Source organism: Lutzomyia longipalpis, chromosome 4, assembly GCF_024334085.1.
Source record: "Lutzomyia longipalpis isolate SR_M1_2022 chromosome 4, ASM2433408v1".
NCBI classification, from domain to species: domain Eukaryota; kingdom Metazoa; phylum Arthropoda; class Insecta; order Diptera; family Psychodidae; genus Lutzomyia; species Lutzomyia longipalpis.
The window spans coordinates 7,197,833-7,216,738 of NC_074710.1; the positions used below are offsets into that span (position 1 = coordinate 7,197,833).

The window sequence follows — 18,906 nt, forward strand, 5'->3', positions numbered from 1 at the left end:
GGCCGGAAGTAAGTTTTTGCAATCAGGAAGCGACGCCGCGTCGAATGGCATCATTGGTTTGAAAAGTTCGCGAAAATGCATTTCCAGAAAAAAAAGTGCGTGTAAAATCCCCAACCGTCAAAATTTTCAAATTTGTAACCCAACCGTCAAAATTTCCGCGGACCCCAAATTCCGCACGCAGGAGCTCCCCGAGGCTCCCGGAGCACCCGTAAGTGCCCCAGGAGCCCAAAAAATGCGTTTTATGCCCACAAATTTAGGAAAAAACACGGAAATCACGAATTTTGTCGAAATACAGAAAAAAAGTTCGTTAAGTTCAAATTTTAGTATTTCATGCCATCTCGTTAATGGTAAAATGGTAAAATATTACCTAAGAAAAAAATTTTTTTTTTAATTTCTGATTTTTCACTCAAATTAACTTTTCTTGAATTTCACTTATCTCAAGATCCACTTTCCCAAAACTTAACCTTGCTAAAGTTCTTTTATAAACTCGTTTGAAGAGTTCTAGAAGACGTATTCTAGAAATTACCAGAAATGGCTCAGAACAGACGGCCGTGACTTTTGGTTGACGTCTTCGCGATGCAACTTTTTGGATGTGACTTTTTTTATGCAACTTTTTTGGGTGTGACTTTTTCGAGGATTTTTTTTTGAACAAAAAGTACAAATAAAAAAAGTTTCCTCGAAAAAGTCACATCCAAAAAGTTGCATCGCGAAGACGTCAACCAAAAGTCACGGCCGTCTGTTCTGAGTCATTTTCCTGCATTTGACACTAAATCTGGCATAAAAATGCATAAAGTCCTTTTTATTTTCATCACATTTTCCTGCATTTGACATCTGGTATAAAAATGCATAAAGTCCTTTTTAGCGTTTTCTCTCGGCTTCCGCTCGGCTCTCGCTCGGCTCTCGTTCGGCTCTCGTTCGGCTCTGGCACAGAGTGTACTCAATTTTTGTTGGATTTTATTTCTATTTTTATGCTGTCCTGTTAGTATAAGTGCAAATGGCTGACAAAATCGTAGTCGGCTAGGATTTTTGCCAAAAAAATGGAAAAAATCCTAGCCGACTACGATTTTATCGGCCATTTGCAGTTATACTACCAGGACAACATAAAAATAGAAATAAAATCCAACAAAAATTGAGCACACTCTGTGCCAGAGCCGAACGAGAGCCGAGCGAGAGCCGAGCGGAAGCCGAGTGAAAACGCTAAAAAGGACTTTATGCATTTTTATACCAGATGTCAAATGCAGGAAAATGTTTTTTAATGAAAATAAAAAGGACTTTATGCATTTTTATGCCAGATTTAGTGTCAAATGCAGGAATATAAAAAAAGTTTCTAGAAATTACCAGAAATGTCTCGAAAATTTTACCCCATAAATCAATTTATTTTTATCAGTGTAGCTGTCAAAAATTGTGGACACGAAGAAAATTCTTATTTGTTGGAAGAAAATACTGAATTTTCCTGCTAATTTATACAATAAACAGCAATCCTCCCGCCTCCTGTGGGAAGTTAAATCCACGGGCTACCGGTGGGAAGTGAAGATTACCGAGAATTGTGGTCTGGAAGTGCGTGAAAATGGCATCTTCGCCGCCCCCAATAAAGCCCAAACGTCGTGAGAAATACTCAAAGGAAACGGTGAGCGGTTTTTATCGCTATTTTCCTCCGGAATTCATCTCTCCTGGCCAGAATTTTAAGCTTTAGATCCTTTAGGGGTTTTCTAAGTCATCCTGGGTTGCATTAAAATAAAGATTTTGAGGGGAAAATGCATTTTTTTTGAGCAATGTGGGCGTATTTCTGAGCTCCCGGATAAGAAAATCTCCCACCTGACTTGACTTCTTCCCTTTTTTTTCAGACTGGCTGTGGCCTGTTGGTATCTGTGATCAAGACCCTCGATGCCAGTGAAACAAATGAACAGCGCCAGAAGGAAAAGCTGAAGATTGAGAAGGAATTCAAGAAGAGCGATCAACTACTCAATGAACTCGTCTCGAAGCACGATGGAGATCTCACGAAGGTAATACTTTGTGGATTTGCAGTGATTTGGATGCACATTGATGCGATTATTTGGGTCATTTTAGGTTATGCAACTCTTCGGGAAGGTTTCCACGCATGTCACGATGTCACGTGAAAAAATCCACACGGTCAAGGAGAATCTGCATGCTTGCAAGCAGCTGCTGCGATGTCGCCGGGAGGAGTTGAAGAAGCTCTGGACGGATGCGGTGCAGCAGAAGTACGTGCTGGAGATGTTTGATCAAATGTAAGATCCCAAATTCACGAGAAAAGTCACAAAATCTTAAGAAAAAATCCTTTTTTTTTTCGTTCCAGTAATGAACTCCGGAAGGTCCCGTCAATTGTAACAGCCTACACGACAAAGCGTCAATATTTGCACGCCACAAAAGCCCTCACGTCGGCCATTGAGCTCGGTGAGGGAGCTCTGCGGGAAGTTGAGGGTCTCAATGATCTCCGTCATGATCTTGAGATGCGCAAAAATCAACTCTACGCAAAGCTCCTCGAGGAGCTCGCAAAATATCTCTACCACGTCAATACGCAGGAATTCCTCTTGGGCTTCCAACGTCAAGGTTCCGGACGTAGTAGCACGTATGCAGCGTCCCCATTTCAGCGCAACCCCCTGAGAAAATCCGCTGAGCGGGCGGAGTCCAATTCAAAGGTGCGCCGGGCATTGTTTGAAATGCAACAGGGTGGGGCATTTGATGTGGACAAGACGGAAATTCTCGAGGATGGCGAAATGGTGGATGCCGAACTCAATTCCACGTACTACATCGGTATCATTACGGAGTGCTTTGCACTACTGAATAAAGTGCCTCAATCGCTGGAGACAATACAAGTACAAATGCAGAGTGAATTGGGGCTCATTGTTACGCGAACAACGCAGCATATTGTGGCATTGGGGCCACCGCTTCCAACCCCCGAGGGACAACCGGCGCCACCGCATCCGCTTATTGAGTTGCTGGATTTGCTGTTTAAGCAATTTAAAATTGTCGCTGAAACCCATTCGCTCCTCCTCAAGAACTACACCCACATCATTCAGAGGTACAAGCTCAGTGCGAAGAATTACGACATTGTGGACTATTGGGCACAAGCACAGATTGTGGTGAGTAATGATTTGAGATTTTACTTTTTACTTTAAACCTTTTTAATGAGAATTTTAACTTGAAAATCAATTAAGCCGTTTAGCTAATACAATTGTTTGAATTTTTAAAGAAAATTGGGCTAGAAATTTGAACCTAAATAACTTATTTCAGCTAAATAGAGCTTAAACAGAAGCTTTTAGGATTTTTTTAAAGGAATTTTTATTTGTTAAAATCATGTTTAAAAGTTAAGCCTGAATTATTTATTCTTTAAAATCAAAATATAAGAGCTCAGGCGTAATCTAGAGGGCCTAGAAGGATGTTTGGATATTTAACCTCATTAAAAGTTCAAGATTTCCTTTAGAAATCAAAGAAATTCATTTCCAATTTCAAAATTGAATTGAAAATTTTAAAATGTCTTTCGTTGAATTTTGGAATAAACATCAAATGTTAAGAAAAAATGTCAAACATTGGACTAAACGTCAAATGTTCCAAGAAAATGTCAAACATTGGAATTAACGTCAAATGTTCCAAGAAAATGTCAAACATTGGAATAAACGACAAATGTTCCAAGAAAATGTCAAACATTGGAATAAACGACAAATGTTCCAAGAAAATGTCAAACATTGGAATAAACGACAAATGTTCCAAGAAAATGTCAAACATTGAAATAAACGTCAAATGTTTGAAGAAAATGTCAAAAGTTAGAGTAAACGTCCGTGTTGTGTGGATGTCGGAATAATGTCCAACAAAACAAACATAAAAAGAAAATGAAGAGAAAACTTTAAACTTTGGGAAAAACGTAAACTGTTTTAATAAACGTCAATTGTTAGAATACACGTCAAATGTTAGGACTAAACGTCAATAATTAGAAGAGATGTCAAAAATATAATAAACGATGAATCTTGGAATTCAAATAAATCAAATAAATTCTAATTTTTACAATAAAAAACTTTACCTAAACATTACGATAAATGTCAAATATTAGAAACATTAAACGATAAAATAAACGTCAAACGGAAAACTAAATGTCAAATGTTACAATAATCGTCAAGCTTTGGAATAAATCTTTAAACCTCTAAAAAAAGGCCAAACGTAAGAAATTAACGTCAAACTTTAGAAAACAAACGCCAAACATACGAATTTTGCAAAATAAAATTACTAAAAATTGATAATTCGATAAAAATAGTCAAACTTTAGAAAGTAAAACTTCAAAGTCACTGTTTTTTACCCTTTCTGGTTACATTTTGAGGGCATTCGCAGTTAAAAACGTCTCTTTTGGCCTGAAATTAAATTCTTTTCTAACTTGGAAAAACAATTTAATTAGGTAACTAAAATTCAGTAAAGTAGAATTTTCACTTTTGCATCAACGTATCAAAAAAAAAAGAATTTGGTTTTAACTACATTCCTGTTAAATTAATTTATTAACCTATTTTGACTAAATTAAGCTTTTAGCTTTGCTTTTAGAGATCGTAAATTAAATTAATTTCTAATTTAGATAGAAAAATAATTTAATTCATTAAAATTCAGGAAAAAAAAGAATGTTGGACTTTTGACTATGACTCAAAGTAACGCAAAAGGGTTAATCGATTTTAGCATTTCTTTCAATAGAAAAAAATGAATTTGATTGCTTTTCCATGTTAGGTCCATGTCAGCTAATTTTTTAGGAACGTACTTGTCGCCCGGGTAATTAATTACACATCGCGTAAAAAATTCCAAAGTAGTGAATTCGTTATCTGACTACGTCCCTGTTAAATATATTTACTATTATACTCAATGGGGATGAATGAGACAGAAAATCAAAATTGTACTGAATTTATCAGACCCTGTACACGGTCTACTTTGTTTTGTAGTTGAAGAGCAAAAATGGCTCACTTTTTGTATGGGAATTTTTCGCCTTTGGTAATAAAATTTTAATTTTTTGACATTTAGAATACTGATTGCACGCTGAGAATCTATCATTTTGTAGGTTATTAGTTGTAGAATTTAATGGTACAAACGGATTTGAGATTGATACTGTCATTAAAAAAGCGCAGTCCAACTTCATTTCGTACCAAAGAATTCCATACAAAAATTGATACGCGTACATGGCCTGGAATTTATGTGAATATCTTAGGTTAGAAATCCGTGTAAATATTGGACAAAACCATACTTTATTAAGGACTACTTGTCGGCCGGGTATTTAATTACACATCGCGTAAAAAAATCTTCAGTATTGTACATGTCGTGAATTCGTTATTTAACTACATCCCTGTTAAATTAATTTATTAGAATCGTATTTGCCAGTCGGGTAATTATTTACACATCGCGTAAAAAAATTGTCGAGTATTCTCATGCCGTGATTAGGTTAATAAAAAAAATCATTAATTTCCCTTTTTAGCTCCAAAATGTTCTCGTGGACTATCTGAATATCGATAATCCGGCTAATGATGAGCAACCACGATCAACATTCCTCGAGCAATCGACAAATCTCAATACGTACTTCAGTCGACGGAAGTTACCGCACAAGAAGACCCTGTTTAAGTTTGATAAATCCTCCCATACTGTTAGTGAGGGGAATGAGGCGAAGGAGCATCGACGAAATTTGTCTGATATGTCGTACGATGAGGCGACTGTGTTTGATCCCACGCACACGAGTACGGATAAGAAGAAGAGGGAACGTGTGCTCGTGTGCAAGCCTGATTTGTCACTTATTCGGACAATTTATCTGCCAATTATGAATTATGTGTTTGAGATTGAGAACATTGGGAAGACGGGGCAGCGGTGTAGTTTGCACGTGTTCCTGGCGCAACATGTGAAGGAGACATTCCTCGCGAGGGGACACAATAGATCCCTGCAGATGACCATTGAGAGTTTGTCAAAGACACAGGATGCGTGGAAGGCAATTGTGGGGCCGGATGAGGTGAAGAGATTGGGACTCAATAGGCCATTGCTGCAGAGTACGGTGCTTGTTGAGAGTCGAATACGGGAGACGAGTAATTTAATTCAGGATCTACCGAATTACTCTGAGGACCTTCTAAAGATGATTTGTGCCCTCCTGAAGACATATCGTGAAACGTGCCAGGCTGCCTATAGGGGGATTGTGCAACCCGAAACGGAGGATAAACGTATCTACAGTGTGGCATGGTTGAAGGATGATGACATTAGTCGCTTCCTGAAGACACTGCCCAATTGGACGGATCTCAAGATGTCCCACATGCGGAGGCAGCAATTTGGGAAGCTTGCGGGGAATGCGTATGAAATGTCCGAGGAGGAGAGTATGGTGCAGGTGCAACAACGGAATATTCGTGAAGCGGAAATGTTGACGAGTAATCTGTGCGAAGGGGGAATATCGCAATTTGAAATTCTCTCCGATGTTGGGGTGCTCAAGGAGTTGGCCATCATGCAACAGAGTATGGAGTGGTTTTCAAATAGAATTTCTGAGTTTGCCAGCAATTTGCGGAAACCAATTGTCAATGGGGTGGTGTCGAATGAGCTAATTGCTCCGGTTGTCGTGCAAGATGGCACGATTAAGGTGCTAACGAATTTAGCGCTGGAATTCGATGAATTGGCCAATACGTGCCTACTGGTGCTGCATCTTGAGGTACGCGTTCAGTGCTTCCACTATTTGCGCTCATACCCATCAGATCGAACCAAGGGGGACCTTCACAAGGGCGATAACCTCGAACCTGACTCAAAGGTGCTGAAACTCACGAAAGTTCTCTCGGATATGGATGAGGCATTCAGTTCAACCCTCCATCCAAGGAAGGTTAAATATATTTTTGAAGGATTAGCCCATCTTGCGGCACGAATACTCATCATGGCGTCCAATTCGATGGAATCCATTGATCAAGTTAGCGTTCAGCGGATGTGTCGCAATGCTCAGGCACTACAGCAAACCCTCAGCAGTATCACGGCAACACGAGAGGTGGCTCTTGATCATGCGAGGAATTTCTACGAGATGCTCTACATGAAGCCAGAAGTAAGTTCTTTCTTATTTTTTTTCCTCTCGAAAGGAGAATTTTCTTAACAAAATTCCTTTTTCTCTACTTTCAGGAAATCCTGAGTCAGATCGTGGAGAAGGGAGCTCAGTTCACGGAGATGCAATACTTGAATGCACTGCAGCTTATTTGCAAGAATCGCGGTGTAACTGATCAGAATATGTTGGCGACATATCAGCAGAAACTGTCGGATTTATTAGGACCGAAGCCCCCACTTGGTGTGACTGTCTGAGCCGGTATAACCCCCTTTTCTTCATTTCCTACTTTCCACCATCTCCCTCCAATTGCCGACGTGAAAATTTCAATAACGAAAATACAACAAAAAGTTTCATCCCAGTTCCCAGGGCATGAATTCTCTAAGAGTGAAAAACTCCCGTGAGAAACTCCCGAAGGCTTTAGCTCTTTAAAATAAACGTGAATACCGAGAAAATCTTAAGGGATCATGCGGATCATGCTCACGTGAAGTTTTCCTCACTTTTTCCTGCAAAAAGCCTTTGGGAGTTTATCACGAGAGTTTTTCACTCTGAGAGAATACAGCCTCAGGTGATCCTTGAAAAAAAAAGTGATCGTGATTAGTTTTTGACAGAAAATTTGAAAGAAAAGAAATTGAATAAATTACACCATGAAATGGATTTGGTAATTTTGTGTTTAACCTCTCACAGATTGAGGACTTATTAAAATTTTCAAGAATAAAAAAAAAGAAGAACATGAATAGATTCTCTTTGAGTTAAATCAATACAAGTTTAACTTCCAAATTCTGAACAAAGCGCATAAAGAAAATCATGGTGATAGTATCACCTATCAGGGGGTATTTATCTGTGAATGAGAAAGTGTTTAAACATTTGGAATTTTTAAGGAACTATTCTGAATAATCAGCAATAGTTGATTTTTATTCGGATTATCCTTGAATATTTTACGAAAATATTCGGAATATAAAAAAGGAGTAATTTTTTGGAATAATCAAATCGATAATTAAGCTCATGAGTGATAATTGACAATTTTTCCGACTACTCCGAAATATAAATCATATCGACAGTTTTCGAGTTATTCCTGAATATTTTTTAATGATTCGGAACTTTCCAGAATATTTGTTGATTTTTGGATTATTCCTGAATATTTATTAATTATACGGATCTTTCCTGAATATTTGTCAAATATTTGAAATATCCTGATTATTTGTTAATTTTCCGAATATTTGTCAATTATTTGAATTATTCCTGAATATTTTTCAATTTTTCGGATCTTTCCAGAATATTTTGTTAATTTTCGGATTATTCCTGAATATTTGTCAATTATTCGGAACTTTCGTGAATATTTGTAATTTTCCGAATATTTGTCAATTATTTGAATTATTCCTGAATATTTTTCAATTTTTCGGATCTTTCCAGAATATTTTGTTAATTTTCGGTTTATTCCTGAATATTTGTCAATTATTCGGAACTTTCGTGAATATTTGTAATTTTCCGAATATTTGTTAATTATTTGAATTATTCCTGAATATTTTTCAATTTTTCGGATCTTTCCAGAATATTTTGTTAATTTTCGGATTATTCCTGAATATTTGTCAATTATTCGGAACTTTCGTGAATATTTGTAATTTTCCGAATATTTGTCAATTATTTGAATTATTCCTGAATATTTTTCAATTTTTCGGATCTTTCCAGAATATTTTGTTAATTTTCGGTTTATTCCTGAATATTTGTCAATTATTCGGAACTTTCGTGAATATTTGTAATTTTCAGAATATTTGTCAATTATTTGAATTATTCCTGAATATTTTTCAATTTTTCGGATCTTTCCAGAATATTTTGTTAATTTTCGGATTATTCCTGAATATTTGTCAATTATTCGGAACTTTCGTGAATATTTGTAATTTTCCGAATATTTGTCAATTATTTGAATTATTCCTGAATATTTTTCAATTTTTCGGATCTTTCCAGAATATTTGTTAATTTTTGAATTATTCCTGAATATTTGTCAATTATTCGGATAATTCCGATACAATTGGCAAAGCTTCCGATTTTTCTTATATACTAAGAATAATTATTGAACAGAAAATTAAAATATTTGTTAAATAAATGCCAGATAAATGCCCCCCCCCCCCCTCAATATTTCTACCCACTCCAATATTCTTATTGTAAAAACAATAAACATTAAAACAAAACTTTTTAAATGTTCACAAAAGATAATAAATCCCGCTAATACGAAGAAATTAGTCAAAAAAAAAGCCACAAAAAGTAGTTAAAAAGAAAGCAGAATTAATATAATTTATGTTCTTCGGCTGTCTTTTAGCTATTTATATTTCTATCAATATTTTGGGCTCGTTTGCGGGGGCAGAAGAAGAATGGTTGTAACAAAGAGTAAAGGCTCTCTGGGATGCAGAGCCACGCGGTAGACGGATGTGAAAGGATGGCGTGAAAGGCCAAAGAAAAAAAATCAGTCGATATTAGAAGACGAAGGGGGAGGGTTTTCACATGATGATTCCCAAACGAGGGTCAAGTTCAGGTAGATGAGATAAATGAGTCTGTATGCGTGGGTTTTTTTGTTGTACTGTTAACCCTCGAGTGGGCTCCTTTATGGGTGATGTGAAGAGTGCAAGAGGGCACAAAAAACGACAGGTGGTAGGCAGAAGAGTGGCTGGCTGGCCTTTTTTTCCAATATGTACATTCATTGCCTCAACATCCCATCATAAATGTTTCAGCAGAAGAGGGGATGCGGGTGTCCAGCAGAGGCAAGAAGGCAAGAAAAAACATTCGGTCAGGGGATTGTCCGACGATTTATTCAATTAAAAGATAATTCCACAGTGTGCAAAATGATTAATTTTGATTTATTTCACGGCGGCAATTTTCTTGAAATTTTAATTTGTAGTTATTTGCCAAAAAAAAATCCTCCTTTTCCAATTAATGAAAACATTTAATTAACTCCTTTTTGTATATTTATTTGATCGTTTAGCAATATTATCACAAAAGAAAATGCTTTATCAATGGAGAAAACAAGTTAATGTCTGTAGGATGTATTTTTAAAAATATATTTTGACAAAATATTTATTTTCTTTGCTTTTCAGATTTTTTTTAAATGATAAAAAATTGATTGAAAAATTTGGCATTGAGTCGGATTGCAAAGGAGATCACCACTTCTGATAAACGGCGAAGGATATATTTTTAACGGAGAGCAAGTAAGTCCTTAAATTGATTAATTTACCTTCAAAAATTTCCTCAATTTTTTTCCTTTATGCCCCTAAATAGCCACACAAATTTACCCCAAAAATGCATGAAGAAAATCTGAGAAAAAAAGGTGAAAAACTGTGAGTGGCAGGAACATTTAAATGACCCGCTTCCTTGCATGCTCCTGCTGAGAGAGAGACGCCTCTATTTTTGCTGGGCACAAAATTAATGCAAAGACCCTTTTACGGCTGCTTTCGATCCAAACTCACAAAAAAAAAGAAAAATTCTGGAAGCTAAACCCCCAACAGATGGTTTTAAATGTAATTTGATCACCTAATCGCCCAAAAAATTTTACAATGTTACACAAAAGAATTAATTTTCAAGCCCCGAAAGTGAGTTCGTGAAATCTCATTTTTACAACCACTCATGCTCCTTTCGTGTGAGGATTTTGCAGCTGTGCGCGCGATAAAGACGATCGCTAAATTGCAGTTATATCAATTTGTACGATCATCTGTCATCGATTTGAAAATTACCCCAAAGCGGAAAGGGCCTTTGGGTCACTACTTGTGAGGAATTTGCAAAGATAAAGTGCATGCATTTCGTGGTGAGCAGAAAAGGACATGATTCGATTAAAGGTGGGTTAATTAGGGGGGTTGTTCAGTGCATTCGTGGCATTTACTTGGACATCTGGGCTTTTTTTTGAGTTCTCTTTTTAAAGATATTCTTCATTGGAGCTTTGTTAATAATTGTAGAAATTCACAAATTGATTTTTTTACGCAGCATGTAGAAAAATAATTAGTGTTGACGTAAAAAATTACCCGGCTGGACATTACAGTTCAGACATTAATTTTTCTGTATTCTATCGAATTTTTAAGAGCTTAATCAAATCAAAGATATTATTTAAAAAGGACTTTCAGACATTTTAAGATTTCCTGGTTTCTTGTGTTCCGTATAGTTTTTAGGACCTTTTCCAATTCTTAACGATTTCTGAAATTTTTCTAAGGATTTTTGTATTGCATTAAACTATTTAGTTTCTTAGTCTTCTTTTTTTACATTTTTTTTTCTAATTTTCCATGTTTCTCGTGTTCTTTACGTTTTTATTGTTTTATTAAAATAATTCCGATTTTTTCAAATTCTGTTGATTCTCTTCCATTTGTTTTTTTTCGTATTTTGCTTTAGTTTTAGATTTTTGACTTTCTACAAATTTTCTTTCATCTTTCTTGTGTTTTGCAGAACTAGGAAACTTTAAATCTTCATGTTGTCCAGATTTTTTTCAGGTTTCTTCTGTTCTTTAGAAGCTGTGGAACTATTGTCGGATATTTAAAATTCTGTATTTTTTTCTTTTCTGATTTTCCTTGAAAATAGTTTTGAATTTTTTTTTGAAGATTCTGTTTTTAGGTTTCTTGTTCTGCGTAACAAATTAGAAATATTTCAAGTTCCCGAACTTACTTTCAAATATTTTAAATTCTGTTATTTTTTCTGGTTCTTCATGTTCTAATAGAATAATTTCTAATTTTTCGGGTTCTAGGGAATTTTTGTTGCTGTTTCTAATGTTCCGCGGAACTATTTTAGAATTTATTTCTTTTTTGTGAATTTTCTTCGTTTCTGATTTTCTTCATATTTTTTCGAATATTTTAAACTCGGTAGATTCGTTTCATTTCCTTGTGTTCTGGAAAATTTACTTAGAATCCTTTACAATCTACAGGCTTCTCTTCTGGTTTCTCGTGTTCCATTGCACAAGTTTCTGATTTATTTTTTTTAATTCTTTCAAATTATTTCAAGGATCACATAAATAAAAAAAAATACTTTCCAAGAACTTTACAACCAACCTAATAAGATATAAATAAACAATAAAAGAGAAATACAATAGGTAAATTTAAGACCATTCGTCAAATTTCCATCAATCAGTCTTATTTTATCTTATCAGTTTACTTAGAGATAAAAATTTATCGTGTTTGCGTTTTCCGCGTATCGGTTCGAAGAATTCAATCTATCGACACGATTTCGTTTGCGTTGCCTGGATGGTCATCAGTTGAATTTTGTGCAGCAGTGAATGAAGAAGTGAAAATGAGAATATTTATTGGATTAGCATTTCTTGCTATTTTCCATTTGGCAAATGCAAAAGATCTTTGCCTTTGCTGTGGAACGGATATTTTGAGTCAAGATACAGGGAATTGTAGCCTCCTAGTGACGCCATTAGTGCAAGAAGATGTGGTAAGTTTGGAAAAAAAATCTTAAGTGGAAGTGTTAAGTGAATGATTTAAAATTTGATTACTTAATGTTGTGCAATACATTTAATAGATGATGCTTCAGAAGCTATGTGAGACGGAGCATTCTAAGCTTGTTGTTGATGAATACTACGGCTCATATGAACGATCCTACTACCCAACAAACACCTTGCAACTTTAACTTTGGAAACTCTGAAGCAACGTTGCAAGAGAGTTTACTTCTTAGTTGCTAAAGTTGCGAATATGGTTGCATGGAAAACGATGCAGTATACTTTATCGCGATGTTGCCAAAGTTGCAAGATTTTCTTAATTATTTCAATAACTTGAAAAATTCAAGTGTTTTTGCATTCTAAAGTCTTTTCTACAACTTCTCAAAGAATAATTTACCTAAAAACACACTAAAATCTCAATTTTAAGCAAAATAATTAACTTTGAAAAAATCACCTTAAAAATAGTTGCAGGAAAGTATATATCAACGTTGCGCTAGTTGCAATAAAAATTCGAAAGAGAACAAATTTTCCTTGAAATTTAAGTTTTTTTGGACTCTAAATGAGTTTTATGCATTACTTATCCCTAAAATAATTATTTTTTATTGATAATTTATCAAAAATTGTTAAATTTATTAAATATAATTTATTTAGTTGCTTAAACGTTGCATCAGGGTATGCCGGCGCAACCCAAGCACGTTTTGTGCCTATGTTGCGCCTTTCACCGCAAGGGGCGCGTCTATCGCGAGAAATAACCCAAAACAGACAGAGAGCGGAATAGAAAAAAATGAGTCTGTCTCTTTCATTTATGTTTACAAACAGCAAAACTAGCGCCGCCCTGGTGGGTTGCTACCGAATCATTTTACAACGTCGTTGCAAAGGTTGCTGCATCGTTGCCTCAGAGTTGCAAAAAATGTCTAACATGGCCGACGGCATAAAAAAGTTGATTTTTAATTCATTATTCCGAGCAATTGGGAGCCCAAAATGATGTGGGAAGGCTTTCTTAGGGATAGTTGAGTGCATTACTTGTGTTTAAATAATTAATTAAAAAAAATTAAATTTTTGACCCCTAAAAAAAATTATTTTTTGGTTAAAAAAATTAAGAAAATTGAGATGGGAGCATCATTTAAGTTCCTTTGAGGCGATTTCATGACGGTAGAACCGCATGGCATATTTTTTTTCATTTGGAAAAAATCTTAAAACTCTATTATTAAATAATATAAATTATCCATTAGAGTTTGTCATTTATTATGATGGGAATATGGACGCCATATGATTATTATGAGTGTGTACCATATTTCCCTCCATTTATGACAGCGGAATGTTTTGAAATATTTTTTGAAACATTTTTGTTTCAAAAAATTTTAGTTGCGAGACGGTATACGGGAAAGGATATTTCAGAGTTTTGCAACGTTGAGATTACTAGTTGCGGCAACGCAGATATCTATTGACCATCTACTTCGAGGCAACGCAGATATATACCGTTAGGCATGGTTGCATTGTAGTAAATGTAACTCCGCGCAACGTTTAGGCAACTATCAATGGTTTGTTGGGTACGAATATATTCCGTACTTAGCAGCTGAAAGTTGGGCTATTACAATCAGGCCTGATTTCTACTTTGAAGACTGCAAAAAAGACATAGATAACATCGCGAGTATGCTGTACTGGATAAAGAATGCGTAAGGATGCAAAATTCTTCTTTTTACCAACATAGATTAATACTCCTGTTTTGTAGATCATCGAATTTCCTTTATAATCTCAATGGAAACTACCTTGCAAGGAAGGTGGCTAAAATTGGACATGGTGAAAGAATATCCCAATTAGGGAGATACAGGTATGACAGACATGCCTGGGATGCACGATTCACGCCTTACCGACTTGACGGTTATCCTGATATAAGTGCATTCGAAGGGGCTTATGAATTCCTCGTTCGACGCCTGCCACTCTCCTACGAAGTGAGCAATACGCAAAAAGTTCGACAGATTACTTGGGATCTACAGGAGGAACATCTGGGAGTTTTTACGTATCACAATCCTTCACCGTATCCTCAAAAGTTCGCTATTGAAGTTTCCTTTCCGAGTGATATTACCTACGAAACTGAAGAGTATCTAGTTCCTGGAACATTGCTGAAGTACAAAGGTTCCAATGAGACATTTACACTGAAAACTGGGGAGTTTATTAGTCAAACTCTGAACTATGTAAGGATTCTAAGAGAATGAATCAAAGTCAAAAAGGAGTTCAGGTTTTGTTAACATTTTTCTTTGCTTGCCAGACTGTTACCTTCAACATAACTATCGAACCACATCGAACTGTTTCGGCTAAAGTTATCGGAGTATGGACTAAGGTTGAAAATGTCTTTACGGCAACACTCAATACAACATTCCTCCAACTAGGAAGTTTTGCAGAGTATGAAGTTAAGGAGAATGTAACAGGAACGGTAAGATGTTCGGTGTTAACAATACAAAGTTCCTTTAATGATCCTTCGTGTTTCCTGCAGAAAATCAACATTAGGTTTGGACGATTCTATCTTTCGGAGATCCAAGAAATCAACTCAGATGACTACATTGTTATCAGCTATAAAGCCATTGGTAATATCTTGTTCGTAGTTGCTTTCCTTTTGGTTCTTCTTCTCTTGTTCATCATTGTAAGAAGGATCAAGAAGTGTTGCACAAAGAAGCCTTCTCCAGAAGGGTACACCGTGTTGAATGAATAGATTGTAAATCTTGATCAAAAAATGAGTCAACACAGAGATTAATCCATTTATCAGTGAAGATTTTTTCTCTGCAATATTGAATGGTAATCTCTGTTTGTCGTCAATGAGATAAGATAGGGTTGCATGGAGGAAAGAACAGAGAAAATAATGAATAAATTGTAAATTATATTCTGAAAATTATTATAATAAAATATTCTTTTATACCAATTTATGTTATTGGTTATTGACCGTTAATTATGCTTTATTTTCATAGTTTTATAATATTTTTACTTCAAGTTGTTAAATTATTTTTTAAACAAACACTTTACATTGCAATTTTCAAAATGGCTTCATTTTCGAATACTTTATATAACAGTCGTTGTATAACAGTTGTCGCCAATAACGCGGCGTCCTTTTGCAACCACCATGACATTTTTAAAATTCAGCTGCACAAAATATTCGTTTTATTCTGCATTCAGCAGGGATAATTTGGATGTCAAAGGGTCGAAAGGCAATGGAATGTTATCCATAAGACTTCCCTCAGTGTTTGTATCGATTAATTTTTGCCGGCAATTTTCACGTGATGCGAATTCCGGCATGCTTATGAGTCACGTTTACTGCGGCGAAAATGCGAGCGGCATTTCCCCTTCTGCGTGGCGAATCATGCGCCCTCTCTTTTGCCGATGCAGGGCGAAGGTGAGCAGCGTGCGGCACGCGACGCCGGCATCGAGATTCGCTTCTCTCACAATGCAGTTGAGAGTCGTGCCGTGCGGTTGTACCGTCTAGTTGGTGTTCTCTCGGTTGAATCCCAAAAGAATTTTTTTTTGGGTACAGTGTGGTGTCCTCTTTGGGGAGAACTCTGTGTGTGCATTTTTGCGCAGTTTTCATCCTTTTAGGGAGGATTTTTCTCTTATCGTGAACTTTTAGGAAATTTTTGTGAATTTTTTTTGCTCAAGACTGATATTGAAATTTTGTGAGCTTCGAAGGATTTTTTTGAACTTGAAAATTAATTGAGAATTTAATTGTTGAAAGGAGAATTGCTTAAAACACAGACTGATTTTCTTTTATAAATAATTTTTGTGTCTTTGTGGAGTTTTTTGTGAGGGAGGATTTTTTTGGGACAATTGCAAGAAGGTTTTTTTACGCGGATTAGCAGCACAAAAGTGGTGAGTTCTTCACATAAAATGCTCCTATATAAAATTCCCCTTGAAATGTTATTTAACCATTTATCCCATTTATCGTATTTATCGATATTTATACATACATATATGTATAGTTTTTAGTATCGTGAGTTTTTGAATATGTTTCCAGCAATAATTAACCGTGAATGGGGTACTTCAGATACTCGAAACAAACGCGTGAATAATTTTCGAAGCACCAACAATAAGTTTTTATGATCGCGACGTTCTTTTTTTCCCGAACGGAGGGAGATTTAAATTATTGATATTTGAATGGTGCGCAAAGTGGGAGGAGATTTATTTTTATTTTAAATTACCCAAAATATTCCCCCAGACCCATAAATCTCACACCATGCACTATTTATGCTCCCTGACAGGCCCTTTCCAATTGGTAAAAAAAGGGTGCTTGAAGTATAGAGAAAAAAAGGAACTGCAGTTAATTTTGAGTCTCCATGGTGAGGACGAGGGATTGAATTTCTGCATGTTTTAGGAGTTGTTGGGAAGAAATTAAATTCACAAGAAGCACACTTGGCGCTTAATGTTGAGGACTCTCAAGTAACATAAAGAATTATTTTAGGGGGCAAAAGTACGTGCTGCTAAGAGAAAATGCGAAGTTTTATCACTCAATGCGAAAAAGAATTGAATTAATTGCAACCACAGAATGTTCTGATGGGTTCCGATGAGGAATCTCACATTGTTGCAACGCTGAAAAATTATTCGTTAAAAAGGATTCAATTTGAATTTAGGAAAATGAAATTTTTAAAATTATTTTATATTTTATTCGTTAATGTGATTGGAATATTTTTTAAGTCGAATTTAGATTAGAATAGGACCTGAGGAATGAGATAGAAGTCAACGAAATGTCGTTAAATTGAAATAGACAAAATTTAGAGATCTAAAAGAGATAATAGGTCGTACTCTGCGACCAAGAAATCCTTGAAATCTTTGAAACCGAACGAATTTCAATAATTTCAAAGATTTCTTTGTCGCTGAATAGGACCGATAGAATGGAGTATAGAACCTGAGGAAGGACATAAATAAATATTCTTTTAATATTTCTAACTCTTTACAAGTATTTGTACAATATTTTGGAGAATGTTTAAAATAAAATATTATATCCAAGCTTTTGATAACTGATTTTGTAAATCTTGATTATGATTTTGAGTCCTATCTCAGAATACCAAATGTCTTGGAAATTGTGAAGAATCAAGATTTTTAGGTTATGATTTGACTGTATATCTCTATCACAGAATACCAAATCTTGAAATGTTTTGAATTTTCAAGATTGTCTTGAAAATTTCTTGAAACTTTATAGTAGAATGGGCCTTATTCAGCGACCAAGAAACCCTTGAAATTCGCTTGAAATCTTGAAATTTCAGTACAAAATTCAAGGATTTCAAGGTTTATTCTTTACTTTGATATTTATCACAGAATACCACCAATTATTTTAAGAATATTTTGTAATTTTAAGAATATTATGAATATTCTCTAAATGTAATATTCGGTATATTTAATTTTTATTCGGAATAAGAAAGATTCGTTCTGATTATCATGCATTTATATTTTTAACACACATTTCTGCCCCTTGATTTGAATTAAGCCCCAGTTACTGACATTCAAAATAATAAATTCTCAATCTTTTTTTTTTAACCATCAATAGCATTTAAATAAGTAATTCTTTTTTTGGAAATCTTTAAGCCCATTAAAATAACTTTAAAACAATAATTAAATTCAAGTAAATTTGCAGGACTAAATGAACTAAATGAGTCATCTTACAGCATCTCATATACAGTGCCTAACACAAAACCTCAAGGGGCAGAATTGAAATGAGGTGTCACACTGAGACGATGAGAGTTCATCGTACAATTGCTCTCACTGTATAGTGTGGCATCCTCCGTGTGTGCCTCAAGATGATTATTTATTGTGTGTAGATGACACAGTTTGACGAGGGTTGCAAGTCTTACGTCACACACGACCAATGCTTCCTCAAACTCAGAGTCTGGGGTTGAAGACACGAGGCATATATAGGGTAGAAACGTGAGGGTGATGAATAAGTGTTGGCTATACAGAACGACAAAAAAATCCAAGCATCTAGCCTTTGATTCATGGCGTGTGTTTTTGAAATATGCAGAAGAATTAAAAAATGTACTGGTAAGCTGACCAAGCTTACGGGAGCTGTGTTTCTTTCAGTGTACCAATTTTGTGAGAGCAAACTAGAACGCGAATTAATTTAAATACGCGCAAAGTCGGGAAAAGTAGAAAAGTCATACCCTAAGAAATGTTTGGAAGGCCATATCTCGAGAACGGATCCATAGATTTTCATAAATTTTTTTTTGTTTGAAAGGTCTTGAAGTCAGCTATAACATATCGAAAAATGAGAAAAATTTATGTCGCCATTTTCGAAAAATTCGAGTTCGAAATTTTCGAAAACTTTGTTTTTGACTTTAGCGCCTCTTGCGGTCATTTCTCGAAGTTGCAATGTTCTAGACATTTGTAGGGTTTCTCGAAACCTTTCATTTGCGCTTGAGTTGATCAAGATCGGACATGTAGAACCCGAGATATGACATGCCAACTTTGGATGGCTATATCTCGAAAACGG

General features: G+C 35.4%; 4 protein-coding genes across 6 annotated transcripts in view; 3 read left to right on the plus strand and 1 right to left on the minus strand.

Annotated features, from left to right (window-relative positions):
- The window catches only part of LOC129795977 (prostaglandin reductase 1-like), a 211,683-nt gene that overhangs the window by 18,616 nt on the left and 174,161 nt on the right, over positions 1-18,906 (minus strand). The window lies entirely within an intron of this gene.
- On the plus strand, positions 1,382-10,591 carry LOC129795964 (exocyst complex component 4). Of its 3 annotated transcripts, XR_008751168.1 has the most exons (8): positions 1,388-1,627; positions 1,845-2,003; positions 2,068-2,246; positions 2,315-3,101; positions 5,459-7,039; positions 7,114-7,294; positions 10,123-10,233; positions 10,304-10,591. XR_008751168.1 is itself a non-coding variant. In XM_055837552.1 (7 exons), the coding sequence occupies exons 1-6, from the start codon at positions 1,568-1,570 to the stop codon at positions 7,288-7,290; spliced, it is 2,943 nt and encodes a 980-aa protein (XP_055693527.1). In that variant the 5' UTR covers positions 1,382-1,567; the 3' UTR covers positions 7,291-7,294; positions 7,587-7,758. The 3 variants fall into 3 exon arrangements, 2 of the variants coding, with proteins under 2 accessions (XP_055693527.1, XP_055693526.1); XM_055837552.1 differs by lacking the exons at positions 10,123-10,233; positions 10,304-10,591 and adding an exon at positions 7,587-7,758 and having other exon boundaries at positions 1,382-1,627; XM_055837551.1 differs by lacking the exons at positions 10,123-10,233; positions 10,304-10,591 and having other exon boundaries at positions 1,384-1,627; positions 7,114-7,758.
- LOC129795976 (uncharacterized) lies at positions 12,250-15,357 on the plus strand. The gene is made up of 6 exons (XM_055837571.1): positions 12,250-12,436; positions 12,524-12,604; positions 13,992-14,116; positions 14,173-14,635; positions 14,710-14,874; positions 14,935-15,357. Exons 1-6 carry the CDS (start codon positions 12,290-12,292, stop codon positions 15,148-15,150), a joined length of 1,197 nt encoding a protein of 398 aa, XP_055693546.1. The 5' UTR covers positions 12,250-12,289; the 3' UTR covers positions 15,151-15,357.
- LOC129795962 (protein tincar) overlaps positions 15,874-18,906 on the plus strand; it is a 108,217-nt gene continuing 105,184 nt past the window's right edge. The window contains exon 1 of the mRNA XM_055837548.1: positions 15,874-16,295. The gene's annotated coding sequence lies outside the window, so the exon portion shown is untranslated. The remainder of the gene's footprint in view (positions 16,296-18,906) is intronic.